Here is a 17480-nt window from a genome sequence, read left to right as displayed (position 1 = left end):
CCGGTGAGGTTACGGAACTGGGGAGCCCTCAGTGCTGGACCCGCGACCAGAGGCGCTCCCGCCTGCTCGAGAGGGGGCAGCAGCGGGAGCAGTACTCGGCACGCCACGCCCTGCCTATCGGCCGACGATAGGCGACGAAGCCCATGTTTACTGCCAAATATGTCGTAGTGTCGACGCTCGGAGTACCACCCGTGTGTTTAAGGATGGCGAGGCCTTTTCTCGTGGTGAGGGCCACTTGGGAGAAGTATTCTCGCCTGTTTTACAGCAGCTCTGGGAAGAAACGACCAGGACAGTGGCCTCGTGATTGGCATTTGCTCGTCACGAAACCATCCCTTAAGGTGACTTCTCGGGACGCTCGAGCAACTGTGAAGTAAAGACCTGGACACTACGGACTACATTGCCGCCGCGAGAGCCGCAAGGTTGGACGGAGAGGTTGTGTTCCAGCCCGCGTATCGACGCTGGTAGCCAACCGAGCACCTGTTTGGAAACATTTGCACATTTAGTGACAGGACAGAGAAATCAGAGCGCCCATCGCGCAGGGCATCCTAGAGAGAGGCCGAGACGGCTAGCGGCTGCCCGCATCCCCGTCTCTTGCTCCAGCCTACCCACGTCACGATCCCGCGTTGACACCACCAAGCACGCGAAACGAGCCTAGGTGCATAGGTACATGTCAAGACAATGCAACATTCCAAAGCAGCAACACAGGATGTGGGTTTCAGCGCACTCTACGTAAGAACTCGTTCGCCCAGAGTGCGTCATGGGCGCAGGGGCGTCACGGACTACGACGAGGAATGCCGGGATATCTCACTTGCGAGTCAGGAGGTAGCTGTCATGGCTCCGTCACACCCTGGAACGCGACTTCCCGAGCACACATACACCTGCCCGGTAACCTGGGCCGTACCCTGCTCGGGGCCTGCATGGCTTGTCGCTTGAGAAACACCTGCGTAGTGTCGCTCAGCTGTCCGTTGATGGTCTTCCGAGGACGCTGTCATGCAGCCAGAATGTAGAGCCTTCCACACTCCACCGCTGTAGCCGTGTCGCGACTGACAACTCCAGAAGCATACCAGACAGTCGGGAAAAATGTTTCTTGGTGTCTCCCACCGGCGGGTTCGACCCAGCGCGAAGCCTACAAACTAACACTCCAGAAGTCTGACGCACCAGAAGTGGTGCCGGTATCTCTGATGCTCTGCTAGACTATTCTGGCCAACTCAGCGCACAAGAGGGACAAGTGGCCACTTTAGCTGGTCTGCACGGAGAGGCACGACGGGCATATTATGCGGACGTCAGAATGCGTCGAGAACCCAAATTGCCTTTTTGAACTAGTCAAGTCCGACCTGCGCATCTGAGGAAACTCTCACGTCCCCTGATCATTGACAGCTGCTAATGTGGCTTTCATCGAGTGTGTCGCTTTCCTAGCCAGCACTGGCGCGAGGCTCGACTGTACGTTGCTACTTGTGGGAGTTACCAACAGAAGACTCGAGGCATTGTATAACACGGAGACAGCTCACACGGCATGGCCTATTTACTGTTTTCCGGTGAGATCCAGCATCCCACAGCTGTCCTAACAACGGTATTAGCTACACGGCACTTGCCTAGAGGTGACACTGGCTACCCAGTCCCTCCTATCAGGCCACTTTCGCTCCGCTGCACCGTCATGCCTGCCCCCCTGCCCCGGAGCGTCTGGCTGGGAGGGGTCCGACCAATTTTTGTCCCACATGACAGATCAGGGCTATCAGTAGCTGAAGTAGAGCAGCCGCAGTTCCGCACCAGTCCGCACCTGCCCTGTACTCGTTGGCAGACAACTGTTGTGCGGAATCGTGCGGGATTTCCTTAGTCCTTGACAGGTGACTGCTACACGATGAGCCACGACAGCAAAAGGACATCGGAAGGGTCTGTACTTTCGACCCGGTCAAAGCCTTCTGTTCCGATCCGAGCTTTCGGGTGAGCTGAGTATCTCTAGTTCTCGTAGCTGTCCAGGCTCTCAAGCTAGACGTCCTCGACTATCGATCTTCTACTCGAGGACGGCCACACCGCCGCTGTCGCGCAGCCGGAGGTCGCCGGCACCTTTGCAGACTGCGTCCCGAGTGGGCATGGTAGGGAAGCCCCCGTCAGAGGGACCAAGAAAAATTAGCGGTCTGTGGCGCTTTGGAGCGATTGTTGGTGGGGCATCTCGCCGTGTGTAGGGCCGTGGAGCATCGCGTGACAGGGAAGATCTCTGTCCGGTGGAATTCGTAGCCAGGGCGCGGTGGTTATGTGCGAGGAACTCTCCTCCACGACGAGTCACGACAGAACTCCGCCTGTGAATTATGCAAGTTGAAAACGCAGTGCCAGCTGCGAAGACAGTGACCTCGGCAACCCAAAGGCGGGGGCGAAACAACACCAAGATGCCTCGAACCAATAGAAGGAGCATCTAGTAGGTCTTCGTCAGTTACCTGAACAGCATCCTCGAAAGTAATGGTACGCATGCGACCATTTTCAAAGACGCAAGCGATATGATTCCTTGGAGTACAGAGGGGTGTGCAGTGAGTGCAAGTAAAAAGAACTGTACGAGTAAAGCCCCGATGAAGCAACTTGTCTGTCTTCTTGTCTGGAGACTGCATGCAGTTTGGAGTGCACTGGCGAGCAAGCTGTGCGCTGGGTGAGAGGTCGTGGTTTTTTGTCCCTACGCTCGTAAACCTTCTCCATTCCACCACCATTGCGCCGGTGGCTTGTTTTCGCTGTGTCAACTGAGCAACTTTGCTCCGGGATTTCCAAGGCGTCAGTCAAGGCTCTCCGCCTACACAGTGGGCGGTACAACCCAGCAATCCTCGTTTCTCTTTTCCACTTGGAAGATCACGTTACTGTAGTTGGCCGCCGGTGAAGCATATTTGAGTTTTTTTTTTTGTTTTTTTGCTTTGGGGCCGCAGCCATTCTGCCTTTTTTTCTCTCTCCTTTGCTTCCCTGCCTCCTACCCTGGCTCTACCAGGAAGTGACGTATCAGCATCTGTATGATGTAAAGTAGCTTGCATCTACCACGGTACAACATGGAGAAACTCCGCAAGGCCGTTCAGAAAGGCTCCGTTGAAGATGTGAGGGCTCTCGTCCTCACGGGAGCAGATGTCAATGCTTTAGATAAGAAAGGCCGTAAGCAACAAGAACAATTCTTACATCTTCCCGCACACCCTAACATCGAGAGGCAGCTCCGGGTCTCCAGAGTACGAAGCTGCCCTGTCGTCTCGTGCCTTCAAGGGAGTACGAACATTCTCTAGATATCGATCACTCTTCGGAATCTCTTTTTTCTTTCTTCTGTAACAGCTCTTTTCTTTTCCTAATGAATTCCCAACGTGTCTACGTCTACGTTGACGTGTGGATACTTCTCGAGAAAAGAGGGACACTTCACCTACATATGCCGCGTTCAGAACTGCACATTGCTGCGTCCTGAACTGTCTGTCTCAATGGCTCATTAAAACAGTTTATTTGATGGTCTTCACTACATGGTAACCGTGGTAATTCTATGGCTAGTACATGCGCACGCGCCTCTTCCTCAGGAAGGCAAGTGCTCATTAGATACAGAACCACCCCAGCTTCTGGTGGTCTCCAGGTAATTCATAGTAACCGAACGGAGCGCATTATGGCTTCGGCCGGCGATGGCTCATTCAAGTTTCTGACCTAGTGTGACTGTCTTGTCCGGAGTCGTATGTGCTGTCTCCTGTGCGTTAAGTTGCCAATTTGAAAACGTTATCAGAGAGGTTTGTATGGACGGCTGTGTTGTTAACTAGTCGGGATCCATGTACGTCGTAGAACCCAACAAGAAACAGCTTGAATTCTCCCTCTGTCCGAGCGGGAAACATTCATGTTCACAAGAGACACTCCAGCCGACCTCTTTTCAGACTCCTGCTGAAAGAGCCCTGAGAAGACACACTTCATACGTACGGGACTTAAAAGCCTACTCATGCATGTCATCTGTAACTCTTCACGGCTAGGCGAAGCCATGCTCGCCTCGTCTTCTTTTCACTAGTCTCCTTTTCTTTAGAGCAGCAGCGCAGAAGAACTGCTTCCTTTACAGGCCTCCATGCCTCGAAAGTGCTTCAACTTTCTCCTCTCCAACAGGCTCACCTATACATGCTGCTAGGTCTTGCTGTACATACACCACCACGGCTTTTTCTACATACAAGTGCCCTTCCTTCTACATTGTTTTCATCCATATTCTCCCCGCGTCTACCTTTGTTGGTGGCGTAGACAGCGCCTTTGCTAGCAACCTTGACGCGTCTGCATGTGAGAGGTTAGCTCGAACCAAAGTAAGACAGATAGACAGTTGCAATCTTTTCCTTCTACTCTTGTATTTTTGGCTGTCTGCGTCTATCTCTTTTCTCTCCCCTCCCCTGGCGCACAGTCAGCGCTCTCCACCTGGCAGCGCAGATGTACGACTTGGATCTCCTGGAGGCAATTCTCGAAAGTCCGTCTGTCGACGTCAATCTTCCAGACGTAAGAGACTGCCGCTTGGCTTTTCTCTTTTCTTTCCTCACAGTTTCTTCAAAAAGGGCCTCTTGTTCAAGCATGAATTACAGACCCCCAGGAAAGCACACGGGCGTCTCCCCGTGTTCATGTTGTCATCGTGCTCAGAGATTACATACGCACATATACGTATATATGTATATAAATACACCTACCCACGCGTAGCGATGTACTCTTGTCTTGTAGGGTGATATATGGAGCTTTTCTTTTCTCTCTAGCTCTTTCTTTTTCTCTCTCGAGTTTTCTGCCTAAGTACCGCGTTTTGCGTGCGGCTGATATGTACTTCCTTTTTCTTGTAGAAAGTGTAGACGCCGTCTGCGTACGATGCTCTATGCTTGCTCGGTGTCAGAAGCCACGTGTGTGAGGATGACGCATACTAGTGTTACGTCTGATCCACTCATTCACCTGGCAGTCTTCTCACTGGGAACGAGGCGAAGGAAGGGACTAGCGGGCATATCAGTCTTTCTCCGGCGGCTGCCCACTGGGTTGAAATGTAGGAGAGAAAGGTCTTATGAAAGAGAGGAAGAAAGTATGGAGGTACGAATGAGAATCTCTTACTGAAAAGTCATGTATCTCTCTTCCTCTCTGTCTGCCAGTGGTCCTTCAACGAATTCTTTTTTTTTTTTTTTCAGCAAGTCCAGGGATGGTCTCCTCTCATTCACTGTTTATCTGCTGCACCCGCAGGCGACACTTCGATTCTACGACGATGTAAGCACAAGACGGCTTGGCGTTTCCTGTATATGAAGAACTCAGTCAGCCAGTCCATCTGTAGTCGTCCTCTTAGTATACAGAGGCCTGTTGTCACACTGACCTGTCTTGTCTACTGACTCATTTGCCGCGGTAGGAAGTGCATGCATGTGTTGACAGTTGGTGCTGGCCTAAGGGGCGGCTCGCGCCCTCCCGCATCGTCACACGTCTGTGTGGTCTTATTTACACGTGGGTTTTCTGTGCATACGTATATGTGTCCATGTGCATGCATGTTGCGAATACGCAAAAGATGTGTCAGTACTCCATAAGCGAAACTTGTTTCCTGTGCTCATAGCAGCCCTCTGTGTCTACATCTAACTAAGTATTATGAGTGTTGAATCCGAATGTCTTCGCAGCATCGAAGTACCTAGCCACGTCGTCTTTCTCTCCCCGCCCTTCGTTAGGTGCCTTCGTTGGCATAGGTCTGCGTGTATCAACGTTCTATGGGAGCCTGTTACTATTGTGGAGCGTAGCAGCTGACATGCCTGTCTCCGGGGTGGCCACCGGCTGTTGTCTGAAGGAAAGGTCGCGGCCGTAGCCAGCCAGCTAGCTAGCTGCGCGTGCAGGAAGAGCACTCGTGCCTTTCGCTGTCGTAGTACGAACCGAATTTCTGCTTCGGGCTGTTCAATTGAAAGATGAAGCCGCACAACTCTCACCCTTCACATCGGATTCTCCCGCCTTCATGACCCATAATGGCTTGGAACAGTCACTAGGAAATATCCTGCTCTCTACAGGCATAGAAACTTCCTATGCAAGATGTTGATCAACGGCGGTCCTCTAGAGGTTCTACCTCGATCTGGCCAGAATATGCGAGCTGTTCGAACGTCGTGTGTTTTGCATGTATCCGTGTATATCTGCATGTGACAGAATACCAGAGGTGGATGGGTTCACCTCCTTACCTGGTGTGAGAAGGTTTGTGACGTTTGTCGTTGCTCAGTGCTTAAAGTCTCCGGCTGCAATGTACACGCTGAGGATGGAGACGGCAATACGGTGAGTGATGATCTCTTTGTATGTGGTCTTTTCAGATCCACATGTGTCGAATTGCTTCTCCATACAGTGGAGGAACGTTACTAGGTTTGCATGCAGCCTGGAATGCATGCATGGATCTGTATGAGGATGGTAGGACTCGTGACTGTATTAGCACTCTCACTCTTTATATGCATATATATACGTATATACATATGTATGTGTACACCTAGGCGTTTCCGAGGGAGAGAGCAGAGACGCGGTCAGCGTTCGAGAGAGAGTACATAGCCACATCTCGTTGCTCTATTGCTTTCGAATCTTTTCGCCGTGGAGTGGAGGACCAGATTCATGCAGGCATAACTTCAGGATACATGTCCGGGCTTATCGAGAGAGAACGGAAGACATTAGCATGTTGAGAAGGAGAATCAGGCAGGCATCTTCCACCCTACTTCTTCCTTCGCTATCTCCATCTTTCTCTACAGCTAGAGTTTCATTTCAGTCTACATGTACTATGTTCCTGCCTAGTGAAGGAATGTACACATTCAAAGAAAAAAGTTAAGCCGTCCTAGTAGTAGTTCAAATTGCGGACTTACGTGAGAGACTGAGGGGACAGGAGGTTTGCTACCCAGCAAAGCAGTCCAGTCCCACGTATCGGTGGCTCACTTATCTTGCAAAATGCCTCTTTTCTCTACATTTAACAGAGCCGAGAGGAAAACATCTCGTCAAGAAGTGCCGGCCCTCAGTGATGGGTCATCATTCATTCGGCACCCGAGAGGCGTTGGAGAGTAGTTTCTGGATACCTTTTTTCATGACAAAAGTCTGTCTTTCTCTTTCTTTCTGTTTCTTCTGCTGTCATCACAGGCTCTGCACTGGGCAGCTCGTAAGTCTCTGCTCCTTCCTGAGTCAGTATGCCTTTCTTATGTATGGCTCGAGCGTGAAAAAAGCTTAGATGATGTATGTGGTAACTTCGTTGAGAGATACAGCATTCAGAGCTAGGCTTGAGCAAAGTGAAAGACATCAAGAGATTTACAGGGCTTGTTTCTCCCAAGCGGAATGTTGTTGGAGACATCGTAAACCTGCATAAATCTCACATGCATGCGACTCCGATCTATGCGAGGAGAATCACCATAGAAACCTGTCGGTACCTTGTTTGCCTGGCAAAAAGAAAAGACCTCACGCTGCTTTTCTGCAGACATCGGGTCTTTGTTTTGGCGTTCCGAGCATGGAGGGGGTGCGGCTCCGGGGGTTTATATAGGTGTCATTACAGATGCCTACCTCATAGATCTAGTTTTTGTACAAGGTGCCGGCCTTGAGAATTAGACAGCTAGCCAGGTGAACTTTTTCCTGTATATACGTACACAGATAACTACGGAGAAGACAGAAAATACCGGCACAGAATCTTGGGTAGGAGGCATGCCATTTAGCTTCGTACCAGTAGTCTTGGTTATCTCTTCATATGTCGTCTTCCTCCTGGGCTCCAAATTCATGTCCTTGCTTACAGTTCTTAATCAGCCTGAAGCTGTGGAGGTCCTTCTAAATCGCGGCGCGTCAAGGAATGCAGTGAACGCTGCCAAGGGTATGAAGCTTTGACGGTGTAGTTTCGCTCCTTTGTTCTCTTCTTTCGAAGGGCTCAGAGTAGAAGATGCGGTTGTAGTAGCTTCAGGTCCCACTGTGCTTTTAAGAGGGAGTCATCATGCTTCTCTCCAGGTTAGATGGCTAACCATAGAGCTAAAGGAATTTCCAATATCAGAAGGAGAACACTGGCGTGCATACTCCCTCTGAGGAGTTGTCGGAGGTCTATCTCGCATCTCGTACAGTGCTGCCAAGTAAAAGAAGAATAGGCATAAATGAGACCATCCCCCGCACAGGACGGCCATTACGGAGGACACAGAGATCATAGCTAGATACGGAGAGAAAAGAGTCCGTACCTCTCTTCTGAGGAAACCCCATCCGCTGTGTCGAAAACAAGGAGTGAGAGGAAGACCGGGAAGAGCATTTCTGACAGTTTCGTCGAGGTCGTATACAAAGGAAGGATAGTTGTCTGTCTCGTACAACGGAGACCTTCGGACAGATTGATCCTGCCCACCTCGCCTCCCTCTCCCTTCTGAGGGAACCGCTGTGAAGGCGATACGTGTGTAATGTTAAAGAAGAGATTCGAGCCTAGCAGCGGAAGAGGTCAATTCTCAGTTTCTTTTGGCGATGGTCTTGATTCTTTGCAGAGACAGCGTTGCATGTTGCCGTGAAAGAGGGAAATGAAGAGGTAGTCCAACTCCTGATTGAGAAGCACTTCAATGTCAACGCTAAAGATGCCGATGGCCTTACACCCCTGTAAGTTTTATTTCGAAGAGGGTCTTGCTGGCGCTTCCTCCTCGCCCAAAAATATCGGTTCGTAGAAAATTCCGCTTCCCCTGTTTGTGTATATACACCGGGGATTCACTCAATCTCGCACATCAGTTGAGAATGGGGAGAGAGAGATGTTGTTAATCACAGACGATACTTTAATATGTCGTTCTGCAATGACGTAAGACATGTATCTCCCTTCATTCTTTCTGAGAGAAGTTCAGGATGTATGATCGGAGAATGAACGATGATGGTATTACTCACCGAATCTATAGTCAGAAAGTGAAGTACATCTTCACATCACATACGCGAAGTTGTTTATCCTTTGTATACGAGTCTAGGGAAGCATATATGACGAGGATCGGCACCATGTATGTGTATGTACACCCTGTTGGGCTGTAATACATGAGTATACGGCATGTACGTGTATATGTTCATTGAGCTCCACCTATCAGTGATCATCTTCAGCATCGACGACAACCGTTGCTTGTGTTTCCCGCCTAACTGACAGCCACATTGCATTAGGCCAGCGTGAAGTGAACTTAGCGAATCTTCTATTACAAGCAGAGAATCTCGATGTAAAGGAAGCAGGCGATGCCAAAGGTAATACTCCGCTTCATGTAGCCGTCGCAGAGGTAAGTCTGGAGCCGTGGGCTTCATCGTCATTCTTTCTTTTGAATCTTCTCTATCTACCCTCTTCAGTTTTCTTTCTTAGTCTCATTTATGTATCTTTCCCCGTCACTGCTTTTGCTTCCCCTTTTCCAGTCGTACCTGTCTCCCACCACTTACCCTAGTACACATATGAACTTCAAACTCTAAGACATGCCGAGCTAAGTGAAGGTGAGACAGTAGGTAATCGGAGAGCGGATAAGATCACACGGACTTCTCGACAGACAAGTCAAGAGAACATAGGGGGAGGTCTCTCTTGTCATGGCGATCTGATGATCCAAAGAACTGAGATGAGTTAAGCTAATAAACCGGATCCAGCGGTTGTTCAACAGTAGAGTTCGTTCCTTCAGAGACAGAGTAGAGTATGTATGGTGAGGGAGCTTTGAAGTCGTGAGGTAGCTTGATGCTTCTTTAATTCTCCTACTAGAACTCAGGGATGTGTATAAACGCAGACACGCTCTAACTGCTTTGTCTTGTCTAGTGTTCTTCCTGCAAGTTTATCGTGAACAGCCTCTTGGCGCGCCAATCGAAGGGTTTTCTGAATCGAGGTGTTTTGAAGCTTCTCTAAGGCAGACACCTAGAGTCAGGAAAGCTTGTTTACCTCTTCAAGGTTGTCGAGGAAAGCGACTTCCCTCTCTGATCTAACGAAGTTGCGGCGTACTGGTAGCTCGTGCGGTTCAATCACTTGTGCTATTACTACTCTAGCGGGTAGGGTTTCTCTTCCTTGGTCCTTTTCTTCAGACTGAGAAGGGGGAAAGAGTGGAGATCATCTCTTCTTCTTGCGGGGTACGATATCAGATGGTGCTATTGGTGTCATGAAGACTGCATGCCTTTGGACTTTTTTTTCTCAGGGTCTTCATGGATTTGCGGAGAAACTCATAGAGAGAGGCTTCTCTCCTGAAGCTCGCAATCTAGCAGGTAAATGTTCTATGGCCGAAAGGGGAAATGTAGAGCTTTTCATTCGAGCGAGTCTTTATCTAGGCTTCCAGGATCACAGGAACCCTCGGGCAGACCAGATCCTGTCAGTCTCTTGATTGAATTGCTTCTCATGTCTCCATTGCTTTGCTTTCATTAACTGTTCAACTGGGGAAGATAGGAAGAGGTCTGTAGTTAGGCGTTTCCTCTTACACGACGTGTAATGAGCGTGCAAGGCAGGATAGTAGGAAAACGCTTGATTGAAGGCCGAACAGTGGTAGGGAAAGAAAGCTAGTTCCATGGAATCCAATGACTAGCTGTAATTGCACATATTCATACTTTCCAAGTATGAGCCTGGTATGACCACACTGAATTCACAGTGCTGCTGCTATTGTATTGACACTGTCCGATCAACTGTGTAGAAGAGGAACGAACCTTCCTTATAGAGAGCTGCTTTTCTCAAGGGGATGACAGTGTATTCAATTTTCCATGTCTTGTCTGCTATATAGAAGAGAAAGGGTGTATCGCGAAGATACTGATAGACAAGAAAGGTGAAAACTTATTTGCTCAGATAAAGTGGTGTAGAGAACGCTAGGAGTAGACTATCATAGCTCTTTAAGTGTGCAGCGGTTTTCCTTCCTTACTGCCTGGCCTGCCTTGCCATGTATCTACAGGAGATACACCAGATGATCTTCGAGCTCGTCATGAAGAAGAAAAACAGGTTCGCCTTCTGTTCGCTTACTTCTTTACTGAAGCGCCTGTATGGTATCAAGTGTCGAGTTCCAACAAAACCCGAGTAGAGAGGGAGAGAGGGGATGCCCCTCTGTGGCTGTGCACAAGTATCAAAGGGATGACTAGATAATGGAGAGATGTGTTTGATAGCGAAGTTTTGCACGGACACTTGTCCGCGTAACAGGAGGAGAGACAGAATGGAGCGATCATTCTTTCTTTCCTCTCCTATGAGAAACAGTTTGGTTTTCCGTCTCGAGATGAGGCCCTCTATATGCAGCCATACAACTGTACCTGCTGTTGTGTACTAGGTCAGATTCACTTCTTCTCATCAGTACTCCATCTCTACACCTCTTTACCTAATTATGTAGATGTTCACCTCCCATTTCTATCACGATCCACAGAACACATCCTTTCTCATCGTCTGAAGATAGAATCAACGCTTCTATCAGAGCTTTTTTTTTTGCAGTGACTACGGAAAGATACTTCACTCTCGGCTCATGATACAGAAGGTGACTAATCACTTCTCCTGGAATTCCTTCTCCGTCCAGGCTGTCGGGCGCTAGTGGTCCCTCGACTGAGTGTCCGTACTTAGCCGGAAGGGAGATCAGAAGAGACGAGAGAGAGGCCTTTGTATTTCCCAGGTAGCTAGATATAGGACTGGAGGTGGTCGTCTGCCCTCGGAGCTCGCTAGCTGGCTGTGTTTACTGTTTGATGGTGTACGCTGTCGAACAGGTAGGACATCGACAAAGTTTTTCTTGTTTCATATTGAGAGGGTGCATGCATGCATGCATTCGTGCTGGCCTTCCTCTTCTGTTGGAATGCAGGCGAAAGTGAGGCGTCAAGTGGCGGCGAAGGAGGTGAGGCCTGAGGGGAAGAGGTCGAGTTTTCCGATATGTCTGACTTTGTCAGGCGAAGCCTTTTTTTTTTTTGCATTCCTTCACAGGAGGTTATGTCTGGCTTGAGTCTGTTCGAATGGTTTTGATACGAGGGCACCCAAGTGTTAGGATCTTCCTGGCTCAGTCACGAGTAGAGAAGGGTGTCTGTGCTCTTTCTTAAGAACACAGAAACAGTGTATGTACACCAAGCAAGAGACATTATGATGAGAGGATGGGTATTGATTCTTGTGTTCTTGATGGAGGTGACATGAAGGCGATGATGCTAAGATATGTATGGCCCGGGATATCTTGTACGGGTAGACCGTTGCGACTCGAGGTCTTTTGTACAGATAGATACCTGAACCGATAGTAACTAGTCTTTAGATTAACACAGCCTTTCTTGATCACATCAAAGAATCAATCAACGACCAATCCTTTGCACTTCTTGCCCTTCTTCTACCTCGACGTTAGCTTGTTTAATACTAGCTTACATCTCTCTGGTTTCGATAGAGTCACTGAACGTTTTTTCTGTTTCTTCCACTGGCCGCCTTGTTCATTCTTCTTCTTCAGGAGAAAGAGCTTCGTAAGAGACATCAGGAAGAAGAAGATCGCATGCATACAGAAGTCTCGGTTTTCTGCCGGGATTATGGCCTTCCAGATACGGTCGCGGATATCTTCTATAAGAAGAAGTTCCGTTATCTGGATGATGCTTTCTTCGAACTCAGCGTCAGTCTGGTTTCTTTCTCTCTTTCTTTCTCAATCAATATCTCTCGTTCTGTGTGTGTGTCTTTCTCCCTCTTTCCCTGGTTTGCTCCCTCTATACAGAGTATCCTGTAATTAGTAGAACAGACATTTTTCTTCTTAAGTACATTTTCCCTTCAAAAGGCTTTGAATCACTCGATCCCTCTTTCGAGCGCCACTTGCCTGCCTTTTCTCAGGGGGGGAAGGAAGGCGTCGGGTTATCGTCGGGTTCGTCGGTCTTTGAAAAGGTCGTATTGTTTTCGGTTCTCGTGCTGTCCTCCGTATGCACGTAGAGGTATAGATGGTACAGAAGATTGTATGCTGCTGTCTCTCGGGGGTTCGAATCTGTTATTTAAAGACTTCTGGAGTGAAATACGTTGCCAATGAGATATTGGCGGACAGCTGCTATTCATGGACGAAGACGAGCGAGCGTGTGTAAAAGATTGTGAAGGAGCGAATGAGGGGTGTTACTGTTGGATAGTAGGTGATGTCTACAGAATGTCTTGTTGCGGACCTTCTTCTTCTTAGCTCTCCATGCTGATGACTACGGTAACTCATTCATACAGTACATATGCTAAGAGAGTGCAGACTACTGGAGTGGGAATTACAGAGAGATCCAGAGAAGAAAGACAGTTCGAGTGTCTCTACGTATGTATTTGTATCTACACGTACCCCCTGCGGGGTGAACGTAGCTTTGCGTCTGATTTCTCGCTTTGGGCACATCTCCTTTGATGTCTCTCGAATCGCGCTGTGTAGAACGTCGGGTTTTTTCGTTGGGTTCTTTGTCGTCGTGTTTCCTTTTCTTCTCATACAGAGTGCTACGTTGAAGAAGCTTGGACTATCCAATGAAGAGCGAGAGCAGCTTGAACAGGTGGGGATAAGATATCCTTTTCAAAGAATACGACTCTCTCTGAGTATGAGGAGGATCAACATGACCCTTCCCCAAGAGCGAGGCCCTAACAGCGTCGTTACTTCCCTTCGTGTTGTTTGGGATTAAGCAAAGACGTTTTCTAGAGCTCTACTCGGGATTAGATAGTCGTGTCAAAGAAGGGAACTAGTCGTCAATCGTAGTAGTGACAGAAAGACAACATTTTTCGGTGTCTCACTGGGATGACGATGACCTCGTGATTCTCAAGCAGGCTGGCTTTCGAGTTTCCATGATGCCTACTTCCACTTCAGCTGTAGTATCTATCTATTTCTTTCTGTCTTACAAACCACTCTGGTCTGACATTCGTGAAAGATGGTGTGTATCTGCTTATCTTGAATCTCCAGTGCCGTCTTACAAAACTGCTTTTCTCTCTCAAGCAAAGCGTCTCTCGTGTCGTGACTTATAAGAGTTTGGACAAGGGTGGTGTCATTGATATCAATCTGTTCGTGAACAAGCTTCAGTAGGAGAGAGAAGCTTTTTGCTGTATGTACGCGCAAAGTCTATGTTTGACTTAGGAAGCCCGCTCACAGTGTGAAGAGGAATGCCCTGAGTTCTCTGTTCCCCTGTGTATGCAGGCCCGAGAAAAGTACCTAGAAGACATTGAACGAGAAAGTACGTGAGCACCAGATCATCATCGTGTCTTACGATGACCGTCTTCAATTTCTCTGAGTTCTAAAAGAGACCGTACTTGACAGTCAAGTAGCATGTTAGTGTTGCACATCGAAGTAGGCACTCTCTAGGTCTCCCTTCACTTCTAGGCATTGAAAGGGCGTGGCATCCCCCGTATGTTGGCTATCCTGATCCTAGCTGTCCTAGGACTAGCGTCTCTTCAGTTAAGCGATCTCATGTGAGTAATGACGAATCAGTTGCCACGCTTCGCCACACCCTCTTATCAGGCTGCGCTGTGTCATGCCCTGTTGTCCCTGTCCTTCAAATCCAGCAGCCCTGTCCTATGTTACAAGCGGTTCCATTATCTCTTAGTAGCTTTTGGCGATAGGTAGGCAGTTCAGGGGGGTGTACTCTGTCTGCTCTATTCACTGTTCCGGCTCCTGCATATAACAGAGTTTGGGATGGTTCACATGTCTGTTCTTCGCTTTCCGCTGTCTACATAATTACACCTCTGTTACGGAAGATACATGAAGTTTCAAGATGGAAACGGTCTTGATGACGATCAGCCGTAGCAGCCTTAGCAGTGTAATGGAGGAGTGCCGCCGAGCCGTGTGCTCGAAAGACCAACAAGCACGTTGGGGCTCTCCGTGTGTGTACCTGTCCGACGGCGGGTTGTGGGTCTCTCCTCTCTCCAGGGCAGTCAACTTTACAATCGCTAGAGAGAACTGCGGCTCGCAGGAAGAATATGTTTCGCGTTGCTGGCATTCGTAAGTTAAGACGACCCATTGCGCAGACTTGCCACCAGGCTGTCTTCACTTCCTCACCCTACTCAGGGCTCCTGAGTTGAGATACATACACCTGTTTCCTTGCCACCCGTAGCTCCGTACAAAGTGGATACAGGTATTTTCTCGGGTGGATTCTGTAAGATACACATCGGTATCTTCACAGAACAGTAAACAGAGAGAGAGACAGGCCGGTATGTTTTTGATACGTATATAGAACGGAACACACGGTTTCAAGGACATCGGGACAAGGCGTCTTCGGCAAGGTAACAGGTTATCACTGTGCTCTCCGGGAAATTTGCAGACAGCTCGCTAGCGTCACTGACGCAGGTGATGTCTACGTCTGTATACAAAACTCCCAAGAAGGGGAGAAGTAGGCGCTCTAGGGTGCGCTTTTTATCGACGTAGAAGGATGTACTTGGGTCGTGCGGAAGGTGTCTGTAATCTGCGCTAGTCACAGCCAGGGCGCTCCGGTGTGAGGCGGTGCGGAGTCTTGAACACAGTTGCGTCTGTGTTTAGATACGCCCGTTGACATTCGGGAGCTCTAACTTATAGAGGCATATGCAGTATTTTTTACGGCTAGGTGAAGACGTTGACGAGTAGGTTGGTCAAGACAGCAATGAATAGCATAGAGTGTACAGGTAGGAGTCTTTCACGGAAGGGACGTTTTTACTTTTTTTCTCTAATGGGTGATGCCTGGGAAGGTTCACGGCTACGAGCCGCATGCAAATGTTTCCTGCAGTCATGAGTGCCTTGCCAACAGGCGAGAAACAGGGGAGCGAATTAGCATCAGACCGAGTGTAGGGAGTCCCCTGCTATGGGTGCCTTCCGCCTTTGGTCGGCAACGCTAAGCCGAACACTAGGGGGTCGAGGTCACAGTGAACGGACACAGCAGTCTGGCTTTCTCCGGAGAGAAGTCATGCAGAACCTACTAGACAACAACACTATGGTACCGTTATGTTTCAAATCTAGATGGAATTTGCACTGTATGTACGCCATGCCGTCATACGCACATGAACAACACAGTGCCCGACGTTCAGCCGGGGCGATGTTCGAGAAATAGAATTCGAGAGAGGAGTGTACTGGTGGTGCGTATCTGCTTTTCTCTTTTATAGTTGTCGTGGTCGCGACCTTCCTCCTGATCTACTTCGGACTGGATATCTTCATAAAAAAGTCTCCAAAGCAGCGGCGTTGAGCTCAGTCTGCCTTTCTCATTCTCAGCTCGAGCAGGATTCAGCTAGTCCCTTCCAAGGTTTCCACAGCAAAGCTGCTTGTACGCCGCGCTCTATGGGCTTGTACAGTTGCATGCATCCTCCTTCCGCGGTTCTTTGTGGGCCAGGGTGGGCCCAGGTGTCCGGTGTATGTGTGTTTGAAGAGTTACTTTCTACTTGACACTGGTCCCCTGTGATTTGTTGGTCTCTCCGAGCTTCACACGCGTGTCTTGAGAAATTTGAGCGCTGCTCCGTTGGGTAATCTCACTCAGCCGTTCTCCCTCTACGTTTTTAAGATTCGCCCGAAGGTGCGCCGGGCTCCGGAGCTTTTTTACAAGCTCAAGTCAGTCTGGGCATCGGTCGAGGGCCTTGTAGAGATAGCCCGCTAGTGATCTCGTATATCGCCGTTATACGCAAGATGACCCCACCCATGTAGGCAATCGTAGTACGACGTAGGCCCTTGGGAGACCACTCGGGTAGCGCGTTTCCCTGGAAGCGCATTCCCGGCGGTGATAAGTAAACAGACGAACGTCACCGCTGCGACGTGGTACTGTAAGCTGCTGTGCATAGTTTTACACTTGGCAGTCTTTGGTGCATCGGGGTAGCAGTAATTTGGCAGGGCAATTTTCAGACGGGGGGGAAGCGTAGCTTGAGTGGTTTTCTTGCCATTGCTTTGGTACCGGCGTCACATGGATGTATATTTTTTGTGATGGTAACTGCAGCCTGTGGTGCTTGCAGTACATGACCCCAGGACAACAGTGATGGGGAAACGAACCCTCCGATGAGGACAGTTCCTTGCAGGCCAAGTCGCAACGTCTGGTCAAGTAGGAAAACGGTTTGGATTCTTCAGAAGCGGCTAGATGGCTTGCACTCTTGTCAACAATGGTGTGTAGCGTGCCTTGCGAGGAATTTCACCGAAGGCGGCTCGTGAGTTAGTGCGCAAAGGTATTTTGATCCTGTCATGCGAAAACAGGCCCTCGGTGCACATACAGCGGCCACGATGTGTACGCAGGCAATGACTTATCGGCTTATACAACGCACTTATCTGTTGCCAAGTATCTGCGCGGAAAGAAATCTTGATGGCTCCAAGATAAACCTGGCTGCAGTGGCTGGTCGCGACACGGGGATCAAGAGGGGTTGAGCAGGCGGTCGGTTCCCGGTGGGGCGCTACAGCAGACTGCGCTTAACTGCTGTTCCCCTAGCACATGAGTAAAGACAGAAAGCAGTTCGCCATCAATTCTTTTAGGCGGCGACTGCTGCGTTTCGTGTGCACGCCGGCTATCGCGAGACTCAGGTCGGACTCGGATTTGCTGATCTCAGGTTTTTGCAAAAAAGCCAGAGTCGCGGGCTGTATCCGTCCCGATCACGGTTACGTCCCCTCCTACAAGCAGTCCTTCTGCGGGAGGTTGTGCGTATGTTCTGGATACACGCCGAACGCAGGATAATCTGCCTCGACGCCCTGCCAGCTGCG

General features: G+C 49.3%; 2 protein-coding genes across 2 annotated transcripts; one reads left to right on the top strand and one right to left on the bottom strand.

Moving 5' to 3' along the window:
• Nucleotides 1–629: 629 nt before the first annotated feature.
• CSUI_001706 (uncharacterized protein) lies at nucleotides 630–2497 on the bottom strand. Its single transcript, XM_068061911.1, has 2 exons — nucleotides 1778–2497; nucleotides 630–1043 (listed from the first exon to the last, which is right to left on the bottom strand). Exon 1 carries the CDS (start codon nucleotides 2408–2410, stop codon nucleotides 2012–2014), a length of 399 nt encoding a protein of 132 aa, XP_067926115.1. The 5' UTR covers nucleotides 2411–2497; the 3' UTR covers nucleotides 630–1043; nucleotides 1778–2011.
• A 504-nt stretch (nucleotides 2498–3001) lies between these two features.
• CSUI_001705 (ankyrin repeat-containing protein) lies at nucleotides 3002–16762 on the top strand. Its single transcript, XM_068061910.1, has 16 exons — nucleotides 3002–3231; nucleotides 4373–4464; nucleotides 5127–5202; nucleotides 6179–6231; nucleotides 7069–7087; nucleotides 7709–7783; nucleotides 8427–8535; nucleotides 9059–9182; nucleotides 10068–10134; nucleotides 10806–10852; nucleotides 11688–11720; nucleotides 12309–12464; nucleotides 13294–13350; nucleotides 13983–14019; nucleotides 14717–14783; nucleotides 15914–16762. The coding sequence occupies exons 1-16, from the start codon at nucleotides 3024–3026 to the stop codon at nucleotides 16188–16190; spliced, it is 1497 nt and encodes a 498-aa protein (XP_067926114.1). The 5' UTR covers nucleotides 3002–3023; the 3' UTR covers nucleotides 16191–16762.
• Nucleotides 16763–17480: the final 718 nt, after the last annotated feature.

This window comes from Cystoisospora suis (genome assembly GCF_002600585.1).
Source record: "Cystoisospora suis strain Wien I chromosome Unknown contig_677, whole genome shotgun sequence".
In the NCBI taxonomy this organism is placed as follows: domain Eukaryota; phylum Apicomplexa; class Conoidasida; order Eucoccidiorida; family Sarcocystidae; genus Cystoisospora; species Cystoisospora suis.
Note: the sequence above shows the minus strand (reverse complement) of the source record. Positions and strands in the feature narration are given on the sequence as shown.

Bases quoted from the DNA above. Each gene is read 5' to 3' on its own strand.
- CSUI_001706 (XM_068061911.1), bottom strand. From the start codon at position 2,410: ATGCTCCTTCTATTGGTTCGAGGCATCTTGGTGTTGTTTCGCCCCCGC.
- CSUI_001705 (XM_068061910.1), top strand. From the start codon at position 3,024: ATGGAGAAACTCCGCAAGGCCGTTCAGAAAGGCTCCGTTGAAGATGTG. The intron at 7,784-8,426 runs GTATGAAGCTTT...GATTCTTTGCAG, and splicing joins TGCAGTGAACGCTGCCAAGG to AGACAGCGTTGCATGTTGCC. The intron at 9,183-10,067 runs GTAAGTCTGGAG...TTTTTTTCTCAG, and splicing joins TTCATGTAGCCGTCGCAGAG to GGTCTTCATGGATTTGCGGA.